At 37.2% G+C, this 18,701-nt stretch overlaps 1 protein-coding gene across 6 annotated transcripts in view; it reads left to right on the top strand.

Moving 5' to 3' along the window:
- The window catches only part of ADAM23 (ADAM metallopeptidase domain 23), a 169,406-nt gene that overhangs the window by 26,985 nt on the left and 123,720 nt on the right, over positions 1-18,701 (top strand). For all 6 annotated transcript variants that reach the window (XM_072742146.1, XM_072742145.1, XM_072742143.1 and 3 more), the window contains exon 3: positions 16,761-16,837. In XM_072742146.1, the coding sequence (XP_072598247.1) occupies positions 16,761-16,837 (77 nt within the window). The remainder of the gene's footprint in view (positions 1-16,760; positions 16,838-18,701) is intronic.

Here is an 18,701-nt window from a genome sequence, read left to right as displayed (position 1 = left end):
ATATAGATCAAGAGTTCTCAACCAGGGGCAGTTTTGCTCTCCCTAGGGGATATTTGGCAATATCTGAGGATAGTTTTGGTTGTCATACTGGGGATGGGATGCTACTGGCATCTAGTGGGTAGAGGCCAGGATGCTGCCAAACATCTGGCAGTGCACAGATGCATGCAGCCTAAAATATCGATAGTGCTGAGGTTGCGAAACCATGTTCTAGAACTTTTGTAAACCTATGGATTAGGAAAATGGGAACAATTTTCTTTCTGTCCTTTAACATACAGACTTTCCTACATAAATCTAGTTGTACGCTGAGACTTTATCTTTTGCGGCCCTGACATAAGTACTACAGCATTCTTGAAGACTCTATAGTTTCTATTTTATGTGAGAAACTAGCTAATTTAGTGTTAACGGGAGTGGAAAGCAGAAAGAAAAAAAATTTGCTTGAAGTCTTAATTTAAATGGCTCTTTTCTTTCTTGGCTAAGATAAACCAGTGTTAAATGTTATAATCTTATATTTATGGAAAGATTTTCATATTCTATGAGATGTTTTCATTTTGGACTATTTGTCAAGTATCCCTAACATCATGCCCTCTCTAGTCACGACTAATTAGATAGTTATTTGCTTATTTTAGGTAAAAAAAATCATCTAAAATAACTATAATTGAAATCAAATGAAATGTTAAAAATTGCTTTATCTCTTTCTTATTCTTTGGGACTATTGAAATAAAAACATTGTGATTTAAAAAAATATTGAAGAAAAATTTCCTTCCTGTCATTTGCTAACTTAAGTAGCAGCCCAAGGAACAGATGTAGGCATAAGATTTATACAATACTCTAGAGTGGTCTCATTTCTAAATTTTGCAATATAAACTTTAATTACCAAATTGGTTAGAGACTCAGAGAAACAGACATTATTTAGTAGGGTGTAGGATATACCTTAATTTCTTTTTTCTAAAGACTTTTTTTTTTTTAAGATTTATTTATTCATGAGAGACACAGAGAGAGAGACAGAGACACAGGCAGAGGGAGAAGCAGGCTCCATGCAGGGAGCCCGACATGGGACTCGATCCCGGGTCTCCAGGGTCATGCCCTGGGCTGAAGGCGGCGCTAAACCACTGAGCCACCTGGGCTGCCCTATACCTTAATTTCTGTGACTTAAGATCAGGCCCCTAAGACGGTAGATAACAGTTAGCAAATTAAAATCAGTAAGTGTGTATCTTTAAAAATTTCTAAAATGAGGTGTAATAACAATGTATACCTAAAAGCAGTGACACATTTGAAATATTAAAAACGTTAAGATAGAATGACTTCTAGAATATGGAAATTATTTCGTGGGAAATCAAAGATCAGCATTGTGTTGTTTCTTTTTTTTTTATATTTTAAATATTTTATTTATTTCCTCATGAGAGACTCGGAGAGGCAGAGACACAGGCAGGGGGAAAAGCAGGCTGCCTGCGAGGAGCCTGATGCAGGACTTGGTCCCAGGATCCTGGGATTCACAACCTGAGGCAAAGGCAGATGCTCAATCATTGAGCCACCCAGGTGCTCCATCGTGTTGTTTCTTAAGAGTACTTAATGTGTATATATATATATATACACACACATATATATAATATATAATGTATATATATAATGTATATATATATATATAATGTGTGTATATATATATATTATATATATATATGGCTTTGTGCGTGCAATTTATGTGGTTTGTTAGGGAACTACCCTCCTCATCTGCTGATCATTCTTTTATAATTTTAGCACATACATACAAGACATATAAAAAAATGATGCTCTTGGACTTGAATTCTTTTGAGGGAGTTGTTTTAATTGAAAATGTTATTTTAAAACCCAGTGAGTGGGTTGCTTTGTACTGATTTCTACAGTTCCCCCAACCCCAAGTTATCTTAGTTTTCTCATTTAAGCCCTTGCTATTTCAGACAGTAAGTTATCTGCTGAATTATACACTCTTCACTAGTTCTTTTACTGGAATATGTGTTTTGTATCCCCAATATCCATTCACTTATTCACTCATTCATTCAATGCTTAATCATTCACTCACCCATTTATTACTTCTTAATTCACTTAATCACTCAGTGAACATGAATTGAAGGATCTGTCTTTGTGCCTTGTGTCTAACTGCCTACTCCGCATCTCCACTTGCATGTGTATGCTGCATATCAAACTTAGTGGTCCCACACGGAAGTCTTGGATTCTCACTACCACCTACTCCTTCTGCGGTCCTCATGTCGATACATTGCTTGCATCTTCTGGTTACTCAGGCCAAAAATCCTGGGGTTTTCCCTCTCCTGTATTTTGTCGTCCCTTCTAACCCGTATCTCATCCGTAAGCAACTGCTGTTGACTTTGCTTTCACTGCATACCCAGAATATGACCACTTCCTGTCAGTTCCACTGCTACTCCCAAGTCCAATCCACCATCACCTTCTGCCTGGACTATTGCAATGGCCTCTTCACTAGACCCTCTGCTTTTTCCCTTGCCCCTCCAACCCTCATCCTTTAGGCTGCTGTCAACACAATAGTCAGAGTGAACTTCGAAAAACAGAAAGGAGATCATGTCACTTAGCTTAAAATTCTCAGTGACTTCTTATTTCATTAAAAGTAAAAGGCAAAGTTCTGAACAGTGGCCTTTAAGGCCCTACACAATTGACCCCTCATTGTTTCTCTTACTCATTGCCTGTGATACTCTCCTTGAGTTACTCTCCTTGACCCAAGTTGGCCTATTCTTCAACATAGCTGAAATGCTCCTGCCTCAGGACATTTGCAACTAGATGTTTCCTCTGCCTAGAGTTCTCTTTCTGCAGCTATACTTGTGGCTTTTTCCTTCACCTCCCAAACTTTGCTCAGATATCACCTTTTCATTATCATCCTTTGTCCCTCCCCTACTTAATATTTTCACCTCTCCATACTATACAGCTCCTAAATTTCTTTTTTTTTTTAAGATTTTATTTATTTATTCATGAGAGACACACACACACACACAGAGGCAGAGACATAGGCAGAGGGAGAAACAGGCTCCCTGCAAGAAGCCCGATGTGGGGCTCGATCCCAGGACTCTGAGACCACAACCTGAGCCAAAGGCAGATCCTCAACTACTCAACCACCCAGGTGCCCCACAGCTCTCAAATTTCTGCATCTCTTGCCTCCTTTATTCTTTTTGCCTACTTGTTAAATTTATTCCTAGATATTTTATTCATTTGGATGCAATTGTAAATGGAATTATTTCCTTAATTTCTTTTTCTACTACTTTTTTATTAGTGTATAGAAATGCAACAGATTTCTTTTTTTTATGGTGAAAAAATTTATATTTAGATTTATAGCCAGCTGGACTCAGTTTAGATGATCCCAATTTTTTTTGGCAACATCCAAAGCATCATAGTCAGGAGCCAGTCGAACATATGCTTTCTTCTCTCCATCAGGCCTGGTCAAAGTGTTGACCTTGGCCACATCAGTGTCATAGAGCTTCTTCACAACCTGTTTGATGTGGTGCTATTGCCCTTGACATCCACAATGAACACATGTGTTGTTGTCATCTGTTTTCTTCATGGCTGACTCAGTAGTCAGGGGGAACTTGATGATGGCATAGTGATCAAGCTTGTTTCTCCTGGGGGCACTCTTTCGAGGATATTTGGGCTGCCTTTGGAGACGCAGGATCTTGGGTCATCGGAATGCAGGTGACGTACGGATCTTCTTTTTTTGTGTGTGTCTGTGCATGCCTTTCAGCATTGCTTTCTTAGCTTTCAGAGCCTTTGCTTTGGCATTGGCTTTGAGAGGGGCAGGGGCTTCCTTCTTCACCTTCGGCACCATCTTCGTGAAAGGGAATGCAACAGATTTCTGTATATTAATTTTGTATGCTGGAACTTAATTGAATTCATTTATTACTACTAATAGTTTGTTGTTGTTTTTTATAGAATCTTTAGGGTTTCCTATAGTATCATATATCATCTGCAAATAGTGATAGTTTTACTTCTTCCTTACCAATTTGGATGCCTTTTATTTCTCTTTCCTGTTTGATTGCTGTGTGGGTAGGACTTCCAGTACTATGTTGAATAAAATTGGCAAAAGTAAATGTCTTGTTCCTGATCTTAGAGGGAAAGCTCTCAGTTTTTCACAATTTAGTATGATGTTTGCTGTGAGTTTTTCATGTATGGCCTTTATTGTGTTGAAGTATGTTTCCTCAAGACCTACTTTGTTGGGAGTTTTTTTAATCATTAATGGATATTGAATCTTGTCAAATGCTTTTTCTGCATCTGTTGAAATGATCATATGGTTTTTGACCTTTTTGTTAATGTGGTGCATCATATTGATTGATTTTTGGAATATTGAACTATCCTTGCATCCCTGGAATAAATCCTCCCTGATTGTGGTGAGTGATCATTTTAATGTACTATTGAATTTAGCATGCTAATATTTTGTTGAGGATTTCTGCATCTGTGTTCATCAGAAATATTGACCTGTAGTTTTCTTTTTTGGTCGTGTTTTGGTCTGGTTTTGCCCTCAGAATAAGTCTAGTTTTATACAATGAATTTGGAAATTTTCCCTCCTCTTCTATTTTTCGGAATAGTTTGAGAAATATAGGCATCAACTCTTCTTTAAATGTTTGGTAGAATTCACATGTGAATTCATGTGGTCCTGGACTTTTGTTTGTTGGGAAGTTTTTTGTTTTTTTGTTTTTTTTTGTTTTGTTTTTTTTTTTTTTTTTGTTGGGAAGTTTTTGATTACTGATTCAATTTTATTATTAGTCATTGCTCCATTCAAGTTTTCTGTTTCTTCTGGATTCAGTTTGGGAAGATCGTATATTTCTAGGAATTTACCTATTTTTTCTAGGTTGTCCAATTGATTGGCATATACTTTTTTATAGTAGTCTTTTATAATTTGTATTTCCATGATGTCATTTGTTATTTCTCTTCCTTCATTTCTGATTTTGAGACCTCTCTTCTTCTTGATGAATCTGGCTAAAGGTTTCATTTTTGTTTATTGTTTAAACAAAGCTGCTCTAGGTTTCATTATCTTTTCCATTATTTTTTTTTTAGTCTCTGTCTCATAAATTTCTGCTCTAATCTTTTTTTTTTTAAGTTGGCTCTGTGCCCAATGCAGGGCTTGAACTCACAACCTGAGATTGAGAGTCACATGCTCTACTGACTGAGCCAGCCAGGTGCCCGTCTGCTCTGATCTTTGTTATTTCCTTTCTTCTACTAACTTTAGGCTTTGTTTCTTTTTTTTAATAGTTCCTTTAGGTGCAAGGTGAGATTGTTTATTTGAGATTTTTCTTGCTTCTTGAGGTAGACCTGAATCACTGTAAATTTCTCTTTTAGAACTGCTTTTGTTGTGTCCCAAAGATTGGACAGTTGTGTTTTCATTTTCATTTGTCTCCATGTATTTTTTAAACTTTTTATTTGATTTCTTCATTGACCCATTGGTTTTTAGTAGTATGTTGTTTAGCCTCCATGTGTTTGTGTTTTTCCAGTTTTATTCTTATAATTGATTTCTAGTTTTAGACTGTTATGGTTGGAGAAGATGCTTGATATGATTTGAGTTCTTAAACTTGTGGAGATTTGTTCTGTGACCTAACATGTGATCTATTCTGGAGAATGTTCGATGTGCACTTGAAAAGAATATGTATTCTTCTGTTTTTGGATTGAACATTCAGTATATATCTGTTGTCCATCTGGTCTAATGTGTTGTTCAAAGCCATTGTTTCCTTGTTGATCTTCTGTCTGGATGATCTATCTGTTGATATAAGTGGGATGTTAAAATCCCTTACTTTTGTTGTATTACTGTCAATTTCTCCCTTTTTACCTGGGGATATATTTTTTTAAATTTTTATTTATGATAGTCACAGAGAGAGAGAGAGAGAGAGAGAGAGAGGCAGAGACACAGGCAGAGGGAGAAGCAGGCTCCATGCACTGGGAGCCCGATGTGGGATTTGATCCCAGGTCTCCAGGATTGTTCCCTGGGCCAAAGGCAGGTGCCAAACCGCTGCGCCACCCAGGGATCCCTTACCTGGGGAATTTATCATCATCTAAGTTGCTTTAAATTTATTTGTTGATGGTATTACTCACCACTGCCCCCCCCCAACACATACTAAAATTCAGACTCCAAAAAACCAGGGTTTCTGCTTGAAATATGGTAGACATAGTAATTATTTGTTGAATCAGTAAATTATTTCATATATAATGTAGATACTAATGAAGTAGCATGTGATCAGAGGCACTAGATATACTCCAAAGTACTACTTTTATTTTTATGTCTTCAAGATTCTATCTAATTCTGGGTTCTTATTTGGAAATTAAAATGGAGTTTTAATGAACCTAAAACATTCTGTAGACATGGTAAGATCTATTATTTGCTTATCAAAATGGGCATGATATTCTGTGCTGAATGGTTGGCATTTTGCAGAATTCTATGAAAGATGAATATTAGAGAAAAATGTGTAACACACTTATACCTGTTTTGAGTAAAATTGTAATGCAAGACAACTGCGAGTCTGGGAAAAGGTCTTAATAGTGTTACTTATGAAGTGTAATGGCACCTGCATGTTTGTAAATTGGGAAAGTCCATCTGTGGATTGGCCCCTAATTTGAAAGTTACTCTTACCATCCACTAGGGCAGAATGCACCCCTTCCATGGCCATAACTAAGGTCAGAATTCAGAGGAAAGAATAGAACCAGACACAACTGAGAACCAGCAAACATAGAATGCTCTCTAATCCATAAATGTAGATGTAGTTGGGTCCCTGTAGACAAAAGGAGGATCCACCCAGTAACATAAAACTTGTGACACATATCTTGCACAGAGTAGTTAGGGAAAACAAAGACCTCTTAGGAATACTATCGTCACATAGCTATGTATTTCTGATAAATTCATAAATGTAGCCTGAGAAATTTCTTCAAATAGAAATAATAGTGTTGGTAGAGAGATCTCAACACAAATCAGCTCTGAGCAAGAACAGTATGAGACCCGCCAGTGAGGATCAATAGAATCAAGATATCTCAAGAGACCAGAGATCTGGCCTGGACAGGTCTGTTTAGCTTCCCTTGGTTATACATTTTCAGAGTTTCTTAGTGAAGAAAACTGGAAATTAATATTTGAATTATATCATTTGTGAGTTGCTGGATATAACAGTGCTCAAGTGAACTGTGTAATTATTCTCTCATAATTTTCATTTTGTATTTCAGACTCATTCATTATTAACTAATCCTTAGGTGGTCATCATAAAGATCCAAGTTAAAATTTTTTCTTTTGCTCTGGATAGATATTTGAGCTCACTGGGTTCCTGTAGCCAGGATTCCAAGGACCAGAGTGAACAGACAAGGAAAATAGAGCTCCTCATGGAGTGCTGCCTTACAGAAGCATTTTTTCTTTCAGGATAGTATTAACATTACATAAACAAATTAAAAAAATCTGTCATGTAATGAGTCACAGACATTCAGCATAGAGCTTGGTGTTGTTTGTTTTTTAAAACTTATACCCTATTTCTATTCTTTTATTTAAATTATTTAGTAGGTGTTCAATAATTCCGGCTAGAAGACAAAATATGTTCTCACTTTTTGACAAAGAGTGTTAGGAGAGAGAGGGATTGTGCGGTTTGGTGATGTGGGAATTGATGAAGAAAAGAAGGTGAATCACACCTCAGCTACTAGATTAATGCATCAGATTAAATGTTACTATTCAAGAAGGCAGCAGAAAGAAACGGTTTCCATGGTAACTGTTGTCATAGTTGTATTTTACTCGTCTTTCAGAAAATATATGAAAGCTAAATAATATAGCTGTAGTGATACTTTTAATGATTTGCCCATTTTCAAGTAGCAAGAGCTCTGGAGGCCTATGATTTCATCTCTCTCTCGAGTTGGCACAATCACCTTAATATCCAGCAAATATTAATCACTAGGGGTAAATGTATGGGAGACAATTCATAGAAATGTCCAAAGATGCTTTGTCACTGAAAGTATATTTTTCTAGAGTTCTCCTGGGTTACTAAATGATCTTAGTGTGGCTCTTTAGGGCTAAAAGGAACCCCCCCACCCCCCGTCCCTAATATTATTTGCTTCTCTTCTTTGGCTGGTGAAGAGGAATTTTAAAAATAAATTTTTAGTGCAACTAACTCATGATTTATTCACTGGGATATGTTTGGATTATCAATGCCCATTTTTCCTCTTTCTCTTCAGGATCTGTCTTTTGTCTGTATCAGACTTTGAGAGCGCTTCAAACTGAGTGAGGCGTAGGTAAGAAGAGGAAAGAAGGTGAAACTGGATTCTCTTTAAAACATTATGTAGGGGCACCTGGGTGACTCAGTTGGTTAAGCGTCTGCCTTCAGCTCAGGTCATGATCCTAGGGTCCTGGGATAGAGCCCCACGTAGGGCTCCCTGCTCAGTGGAGGAGTCTGCTTCCCTCTCTGCCTGACTACCTCCGCACCCCCAGCTTGTGCTCTCTCTTTCAAATAAATAAATAAATAAATTTAAAATAAATAAATAAATATTTTTTAAGAAACTGGTTTATTTAGCAGATCACTCTCGGAAAAGATTTGGTCAGATATTTAAACTCAACATGCTATCCTTTTTTTCTGTATCATCAGATTGGATAATTGAATGTTGGCTTGATTTCCTTCAGAATTGAAGTTCTATCTTTCTTGGCTAGGTTGGCTCAGAGAACAAGGTCAAACAATGACCTGCCTCCGTCGCTGGGAGATTCTGATCTGTCTGTGGTCTGTGAGAACGGTGTTCTTTGTTGCTGTTTTGGTGTTGTTTCTATAATATCCATCAAGGTTGGGACTCCAGCTTCCTAGTGTAAGGCTAAAATATAGATTGTTTAACAAAATACACTAGTATTTTTTGGACTTGTATGTGTTCACATGACTTATTGATCTCGTGAAATGCTTTATTTTCTAACAAACTGCTGTGTTTTAATTCTTTTGTGTGTGTGTGTGTGTGTGCGTGTGTGTGTGTTTTAATTCTGACCACAATTCAGACTGCAGTTTAATGTTCTAGGATGGGAGTCATCCCATGTTTTACTTTAAAAGCGTGTTTCTTGGGATCCCTGGGTGGCGCAGCGGTTTGGCGCCTGCCTTTGGCCCAGGGCGCGATCCTGGAGACCCGGGATCGAATCCCATATCAGGCTCCCGGTGCATGGAGCCTGCTTCTCCCTCCGCCTGTGTCTCTGCGTCTCTCTCTCTCTCTGTGACTATCATAAAAAAAAAAAAAAAAAAAAAAAAGCGTGTTTCTTAAGTCTCTGTTTGTTAGCAAACACTTAGAAACACTTTGAAATTTCATCCTATTAAGTCGATTTAGGGCTATCTGAATTCTAGCTATCTTTATTTTTATTTTTTTAAAAGATTTTATTTATTTATTCATGAGAGACATAGAGAGAGAGAGAGGTGGAGACATAGGTAAAGAGAGAAGCAGGCTCCATGCAGGGAGCCCGATGTGGGACTCAATCCTAGATCATGCCCTGAGCCAAAGGCAGACGCTCAACCGCTGAGCCACCCAGACGTCTTTGAATTCTAGCTATCTTTAAATGCCGAGAAAGACTTCTCCAGGAAGCTTTTCTCAGCCTTCTGTAGCCTGCAGCATTTTGACCCTTTACATTTAAATGCGCTTTTACCTGTACCATACACTTGTTAACATTAGATTAATCATGCTTAAGTTGTATGTGGCATCTTTACAAATAATATTCTTTCTTATTATTTGATCGAAGTATTATGTTTCTTGCTCTTTGTGGCTTCTCATCTCATTCTCCTTACTCCATTATAAACTTTGATATAAATACTAATTCTTCTTGATCTTTATATCTGCCTCATTATCTCATGTAAGGTTGGGGTTCAATGCAGATTTGTTAATGGATTGACCAGTACTCCTGTGAATTGGAACATGCTAGAAGGAAACACGATGGTATTCTCTCCCACAAGCTACCTATTTAAATGTATCTTGGGAAGAATTTTCAGCAAATTACCTTAATTTGCAAAATTGCCTTCATGTAACATTTACAGCTATTCCACATCTCAGGAAAATGATTCATATTATTTTAAAGACATGACAACTTACAGACCAAGGAGAAAAAAAAAAGTAAAGACATGACAACTTGAACAAAGTCAGAGCATAATGCCTAACGGTAATTAGCAATAAAAAATATAAAATTTGCAAATTTTGCAGAGTATAAATGCACATTGGATTTTGTAGAAGGTGGCCAGCTATACTGGGAGGGAGATTTTAAGGTAGGGCTGACTGCTAACCCTTCTAAAGCATTAATATAGTTTTCTTCTTCTTTTTTCCCCTTTCTCCTCCTATTTTGCCCCCTTCTTCCTAAATTACTGAGCTCTCTCTATATGGCCAAACTTTTCTAGGAACTTTCTGTTACATTATTATATAATTTAATCTTCATCCTCGTCCTTTGGGAAGCTATTGTTATTTATATTTTAGTGACCAAAAACACTGAAGTTTGGAGTGCTAAGGGCTTTTAGCATGAACTTGGCACTTTTTCTCACTGAACTGAAGCAGTACTTCATATTTTTTCCTTGATGTATGACTTTGAACAAAAGATCATTTAACTTCTGTGTGCCCTCTAAAAATGTTTTTCTTCTATAAAAGGACAATCAAAACATCTGTCTACTACTAACTTAACTGCACAGGGCGCCATATTATTCTGATTGGTTGAGAGAATTAAAACACAAGAAATATAAGGCTTTATTTATTTATTTATTGGGGGGGTGCATGAGCAGGGGGATGGGCAGAGGGAGGCAGAGAGAATCCCAAGTAGGCTGTATGCTCAGCCCAGAGCCTGATGTGGGACTCGACCTCATGAGCCCGAGATCATGACCAGAGCCAAAATCAAGATTTGGATGCTCAACCAACTGAGCCACCCAGTTGTCCCTAGGGCCTAATTATTTTTATTATATATAAAAGTCTCAATCATATTGGTGATCATCATTGTGCAAACTTAGGATAAGGGATTGGAGCCAGATTGTAATTAGAAATGGTCGATTGATGTTTCTTTTTGGACTTTCAAATTTCCAAGGTGTATTTACATATTTTTACATTGTACAGGAAAAAAGATCCACAAGGTAGATTTCTGTGTTTCTTTAACTGTGTGTGGGATAGACCCAGATTAGCTATTTACAGAATAGCCTGTATGATCTGAAGAAAGGGATGTATTTTCCTCAACTTTATTCCAGTTTAAACTTGTTAGTTTATTTCTATTGGAACTTAGTGATTCAGGTCACTGGATTCTGGGTCTCCTGTGACATAGAAAGAGGAGAGAACCACTCTATATAACCAAGTTGATGGTTGTAGTGTAGTGTAGCTTCTTCCTTCAACAACTCAATCCCTTAGAGCAAAGCAGGCTCCTTCTAGGATATGATTAGCTGTTCTCTTTCTTCTTAGTTGGTGAATTTCCAAATCCATCTTCTCGGAAACAACATAAAATGTCCTGAACCTCAAAAGAAAGTGGTGTTTGAGATTCTGTGAACTTTCCCCAGTATATTTGAAGAGAAAGGAGTAGAAACTCTTGGAAAGTCTATCGAAAAATCAAGAGTAGGGGGAAAAAATCATAAGCAAAAAGATAAGGGAAAATATTTCCTGAGAAGGTTATGGATTACACATACAGATGCAGGCATATACTCATTATAAATAAAATATTTTAATGAACATAGAATGAACAATATTATAGCATTAAGGGAATAAAAATAAGAAAAAAAATTACCTACAATCTCACTGATAATTAGCTATTTAGCTGTTTTACTTTTTCCACGATTCTTTCCAGTAGAAAAAACAGTTTATTAAGCCTGGGTTCTAACTCTAGTTACAGCATTTTGATCTTTCTAGCACCTTCTTTCCTAGAAGCCCTCAACCCTCTTCTTTAGGAAGTGGAGCTGGAATCATCTCACCAGTGTCTGCTTGGGCCTGCTTCTTACTCTTCAGGGGCTCAGCACTCTATTTGTAAAGCATTTCCTTGTTTTATTCATATGCCACTCCAGATATGTTTTCTTCCTTAGTTAAGTGAGCATGTCCCTAAGTAAACTGAAAAACTCTTAAAAGCAGGAAAACTTCTCCCAAATTTTCTTCTGTTTCCCAAACCATGTACATTATAGAGCATACTGAAGTACATTACTTGCTCAGAGGATGTTATGATTGATAATGTTCATACCTTAATTCAAGTTGCTCACTTTACCAAATTATGGCACTCAGTTTCATAATATTTTCTGAATTCTGGGCAAGTGTAAACTTTCCACTTCCTATATTTAGTTTCAGTTATGAGTGCACTCTGTAGAACACACAAATCCTTGCCAAGTAGTAAAGAATACTGATTGAACACTCATTATGTGTGAGGTATTTTTGCTTGAAAACATATGTACTCTGGAAATGCCCGATTTCTATTTTCCATAAGGAGAGACAGTCATATTTTTCTCTTGTCTTTGTGTCCATGTTAATGTTAATTGTTCTAGAATAGAAGTCCCAAGAAAATGTAGCTGTGTCTCTTCAGCTTATGTGATGCACATGATTGCTCAATATCATAACATTGCTTGATGGTAAAATGCAAAGCCAGTCTTCACCGGGGGACCTGACAGTCTTCTAAAGTTATTTAATAAGATACCATTAGGTGCTATCTCCTAAAAGGAAAAAATAACCTAGGAAAACAAAAGCACATTGTTAAATGTGTAAATTGTTCTTCAGTGAAGGAGGTTTGTGTATATAATTGAGTTTAGTTGTTTTTGTTTATAGAGCTCCTGTAATTTCCCTGTGCCAGATTCTGAGTCAAAAGAGAAATATCAAGGTGCTTAGGCAACAGCTGTTCTCAGCCCTTCAGGGTGGTAATTCTGAGCCGGGGGCTGTGCTTATTCTTGTCATGAAATGATGCTCTTTGACTGTAAAACCCCGCATTCTTCCCGCAGTGTTATTACAGTGACTGTCCTTGTCAAAACAAGGGTTAGTCATCAAGTCTGTTTAACAGATATCCCAAAAGAGAAAATAACCCATTATGACCATATGTGTGGTTCGTGAACTTTTGTCTGAAGTACTCCTAGGATCCAACTGTGTGTTACTGAACACATTTCTAAACCTCACTGTACGATTCCTTCTCTGTAAAAGAAGAGCAATCTTTGAGGTAGTCTTTGTATTTTCAGAGGTTTCAGTGATCCTGGTTGGTTAGTCATCTCTAAAATGTTTAATAAACTAAGTGATATGGCTGTGTGTTATGGAGCTTGCTACTCATCTTGGCCATTCTTTTAACTATTTTGGTCGTTTGGAAGAAGTTAGTTAATACAAAGTAAAAACAAAGAATATCCAAAAATGCAATTTGGAAAACAATAATGATGAGGACTCATTTTACCTGATTTGAAAATATTTAAATTTGATGATTACCAAAACTGCATATTATTTTGTTAAATAAGACACGATCAATTAATATGGAAGGAATGGCAGAGATTCCAGAAGTTAAAAGCTACTTTAATCATGTCTAAGAGCAGAAATAACAAAATGGTAGAGAAAAGTAGCATTTGTCAAGCATTTATTTTGATATAGAGAATAATCTATACTCTGTACAATTTGTGAATGTGTAGCAATGGAAAGAGAAAACAGAACATAAGAAAAATGACAGTTGGCAAATTGAACACCAATAAAAAATAAATTTATTATTAAAAAAAAAGAAAAATGACACATGCCAATGTATTGAATGAAATTCCTTAACGTGGATACAAATATATCAGATGAATATACCAATTCTATTTGATGTATGTGCAAGGGAGATGAATGCTTGAGGAAGTCTTCAATCATTTTATAGGAAAACGTGCTGCCTCTTTGCATTAAAATAAGCTAAAATGTTAAAATAAAACATTCTTACTGATAAAGGTACTACAATCAGATTTTTTCTTTCTCCATGGCGTAACAAGGATGCTGTGGATGGCATTTTGATTGTTTGAGCTGTTGTGGAGAGTAATTTGTTTTAGTCATAACATTACTGATGGTGACGGTGACAGTGGTGATGCTAGGGTATGTGCCAGTCACTGTGCTGAGTAAGTGGGGGCACATTTGAAGAAAGCTTGCTATCTTGGACACGTGTATGTCTGTGTGATCAGACATGTCATTGAGCACATCACACAAAACCCACCTTTTCAGATCCAGTGTTGGACATTTTCCCCAAAAGCTGTTTTCTTTATAGGCCATATTAATTTTCAAAACATTTAAGAAGGCTTTTTTTCTATATTCATTTTTAAATCTATTTTTGCAAATGTTTTCCCCCATGCCCTGAATGTCTTCTCTTCTCCTGGCAGGTGGATTCTTAGTCATCTTTTGGGATTTCGTTCAGATTGCGCCTTGTCAATGAAGTCTTGGTTCCTGTGGCCCCTTAGGCCCACTGAGGTTGGCAGCTTTCCCTGCTTCCCTGAAGACCACAGCTCCCTGGAGGGCAGGGGCTGTGCACACAGTGGGACTTAACACCCTGGTGTGGAGTGAATGAATTAAAAAAAAAAAAGGAAAACCCCAATATTAATGTTATTTACCAGCTCCTTCGTTCAATTTTATTCAATTGAATCTTGTCACATTGGCTCACTATAAACTTATTTAATGACAATCAAATTGTGTAACTCCCAACAAGTCTAGAATATGAGGTAGGAGGTTACTATCTGCTACTTTATTGTCCAGCAGGCTTTTGTTGGGGTTTGTATTTGTCTCATTGCTTATTTGCTGTTTGCTTATTTGGTTACTATCAGGCTCTTTTTAGTGTTTATAAAGTTGCTCAAGGAGGTACATTTATCACCTTTTTAAGACCAGGGTGGCATTAATGAACTCTTCTTTGCTGTTTAATATTCTTAATAGAAAATACGCCTAAGGGCCTATCTTCTTCCTCAAGAAGTTAATTTTTTTTTTTTGTAAACTTTTGGGATCCAGAAATGAAAAAAATTCCCCTTATATAAATTATTCATCAAAATCTTCATTCAAAAGTTAAGACTTCGGGCAGCCCCGGTGGTGCAGTGATTTGGCGCTGCCTGCAGCCCAGGGTGTGATCCTGGAGACCCAGGATCGAGTCCCTCATCAGGCTCCTTGCATGGAACCTGCTTCTCCCTCTGCCTGTGTCTCTGCCTCTCTCTCTCTCTGTATGTGTCTCTCATGAATAAATAAATAAAATCTTAAAAAAAAAACAAAAATTAAGACTTCAAGACAAAGAATGAATTTAGATTAAAGAGTTTATGATATCTGTGTCAGAAGATGGAGATCCTGCTGCAAGTGACTGAGACCTCATTTAACAAGACAGAGATTTCTTTCTCTGTCATGTAGTTGTTTGGATGCAGGAGGCACAGATCAAGTATGATGACCCAATTCTACATGGTTGTTTGGGGTTTGGTGTGGTGTGCCAAGGTGTCAGGTATTCGGGCTCCTTCTTTCTCATGACTTTGTATTTAACATTTAATATTTGTTAATTTTCTTTTTATTATATGTTTTGATTATTGTAGTGATTATCCAATCAGCAGTCCTGCTTGAGTGGAAGTAGAAGTCATGGTTTATAGTATTTTATGGGTTTTGCATGGCAAGATAGTCTTGACAATAAATATTTGGTTTGAAAGTTCATGTTTTTGAAGGAAGAGTCATTAATCTACTACTGTTTGCAATACTCTTGTGATATGGGTTGTCCGGGATGGGATGAGAAGCGAGTATACATCATGGTGCAGGATAGGAACAGATGGAGTGCTCCTGGAGCCCCGAGGACAGAGTTTATTTCAAAATGCGTACTTCATGGGAAGTAATACAGTTGGGCTGCCCTTGAAGGATGAGTTGGGGAGGATGAAGGCAAAGAAGAACATAGGTGGTATTGTGAGGAGAGTGGGAGTGGAAAGTACCAGGGCAGGAGGATGCGGTGTCTGGTTGCCATGCAGGGACCACTTCACAGATGACTTGTGACACCACTGTGCCTTAGGGATGAAGTCCACAGGAAGGGTGTTTGTGAGCAGGGAAGAAAAGTGAGTGTGTGTGGTTTTTTTCCTGATAGAGAAATAAAAGCGAATTTTATCTTGGGTCATACTTTAACAAAACTGCATCGATTTTTAACTTATATTTTTCAAGGTACTTCTGTGAACTAAACTAATCTTTATTATTATTTTTTTCTAAACTAATCTTTAACACCTAGTACATATGACTTATGTTTAGATGAGATTACCTTTGTATTTTGAGTTAAGGCACAATAACGACAGTATTTGTAAATGTATGACTTTTAAAGGGGGACAGAAACTGAGTATTCACAAGGGGCATGGTTCTAAGTGCTTTCTGAAGGTAAAAGGTTGTGCTTTTGAATTTTACTGCCACAATCTGCTGATACACCATTTAGAGAAAGTTCCAATTTCTGATGAAGAGCAGAGCACGGACATGATTTTTCACTTAGGTGTGCAGAAAGAATTGGTTAGCTTTGTGCACAAAATAGGCTGAAATCAAGCCTTAATTAGTCAGACTTTTGCATAATTCATCATAGTCACTTTGAAAGTCCAGCTGAATATGCTCTTGATTTTTATCACAATGGGTTCATTTTAAAGGACTGATTGTCTTTTATTAGTTCCTTGCTACACAGATATTTGCATTTTCCAAGTGAAGCCATGACAATGCACCTAGTATCTTTTTAAAGAAATGGATTGTTACATAAGGATCCCAAAAGAAGTGCGTCAATCCATGAAACTGTTTTTCTTATTTAATATCATTGATATCAATATGATTAATCGGCTTTAAAGACAAGAAAGTAAGCTAAGGTTCTTTCTGTCTCTTTGAATCCATAGGCTGTTCATCTGGCCCAGGCAAGCTTCCAGATTGAAGCCTTTGGCTCCAAATTCATTCTTGACCTCACACTGAACAAGTAAGTATTTAGTTTTGATTCTGTAAGGAGCAAATACAATAAAATTTTACTTCATGATGATGGCTTAGTCAAAATAGTGTCTTTGTTGAAGCAATGGATATTTTCTAGCTGATTATGTCATATTGCACTTAAAGAAAAATATAAAAATCTGAAGTTAATTCTGGCTCTTTTTCTTTTCCTGAAAGAAAAGGCATTTAACATTTAACATGTTAATATCTCAAAACGGCACTTAGATATTATGATTGTAAATGGAATAAATATTTGAAGTAATGCTGGTTAATTAAATGTTAACCATAATCATTACTATATGTAGGAAGCATGATCAATTGCTGACTCAAGTATAATTAGACTCCAGTCTAGAAATTTCTTCCATTTTACTTTTCATTATGCAATTCGGATGGCTTCTATACGAAGAACAAAGAAAATGATAACTTGCAATAACAATTTTGAGAAGGTTCTTTGCTTTATAATTTCCTCTAATACAGTTTTTTAGAGATTTGGTCCCAATGAAAATTTATCCAGTTTTTCTCTGACATACGTTTATGTTGATACTTAAATGCTGTTTCCTAAGTTGGAACCAGTTATACAGATATCTTTGTACAAAGCATGAACAAAAGCTATTTACTTAAGCAGGGTTCTTCAGTCTCCAATGGAGTTAGCAGTGAGCCTTTATTTCATGAAAGAAATTTCCTGTATGGTTTTCTCTAGCTGAGGGAGCTCCAGTCAGTATTTTAAATTCTTAACAATATTTTGTCCGGGACTGCATCTTTGCCAGAAAAATACCACATAATGCTATCAGACACTAAAATGTAGGTGACCACAGTCAATATCTGAGAAATTGCAAAGGAATATAAAGAACAACTATTAAATTTCTTGTACGCCAAATTCTGTGAGCTCTGCAGAAAAAAAAAATGCAGAGTCAGCTTGGGTGCTCCTTACTCAAGTGTTGTTGCAGCTTTAAGTCAGAATGAATCAGCAGAACTCAGAATTTCCTGTGGTAAAGGTGTTCGTAGGTTTTCCTCTGTGAGCCTGCTGAGCATTGGTTGAGTGCCTACTCCCCCTTGCTGTGTCAGCACTGAACCTGCCCAAGAGATTTGTCTTGCCGAATCTTGGACTATGTTGAGTAGCAAGGCCTTGGCTAATTTTAGTTTAAGGTTCTCTATTCCTTTGACTCTTGCTGCAATGGAGACTGTCATTCAGTCTGAAGGGTGGTGATGGCAACTAACATCACCATGTGTTTTGAACGTGAAGACATCATGGCCACAACAAAGCCCCCCAGTCACATCACTGAGGAAGGTACACCTGGGATGTCTATTAGATGTAGAGGTCAGAAAACACTTCAGAACATTATTTACCACTAGTATTTAACTTGTGGAAGAATCAAGTTGGGCAGCTCCTCTGAGGGGCCTTGCCTTGAGGAGCTTATAGTCTAGTCAGGAAATGTTGATAGATAAATATATGATTTAGAAGGGTGTGAGATTTTACTACTAGAGATAAACATGGGGGGCTATGGGAGCACCAAAGAGGCAGTTCTGCAGGCAGGAGTGTAAAGAGTCATCCTGGAAATAGTGACAGTTGAGTTAAATCTTCATGAGGAGGAGGAGTGTTGGGGAAATGGAGACTTGTGGCTCCACAAAGGAAAGAGTGCGTGCTCAGGAGACAGGCACAGGTTTCTGTGTAGCATGTTAATGGAAGCCTGAGATTTTTGTTGAATTTCATGGTAAATTATAAGGTTGAGGAAAAGGGACGTGAGTCAGGATAGGTAGGCCCAGGGACAGCTCAACTCATGGAAGATCTTGTACATTATGCTTAAGAGCTTGGGCATTATACCCTGGAGCCTGAAAAATGAAATAAGGGGAATAAA

The sequence above is a fragment of the Vulpes vulpes genome, chromosome 16 (assembly GCF_048418805.1).
Source record: "Vulpes vulpes isolate BD-2025 chromosome 16, VulVul3, whole genome shotgun sequence".
Classification (NCBI taxonomy): domain Eukaryota; kingdom Metazoa; phylum Chordata; class Mammalia; order Carnivora; family Canidae; genus Vulpes; species Vulpes vulpes.
This window is presented reverse-complemented; position numbering and strand designations above follow the sequence as displayed.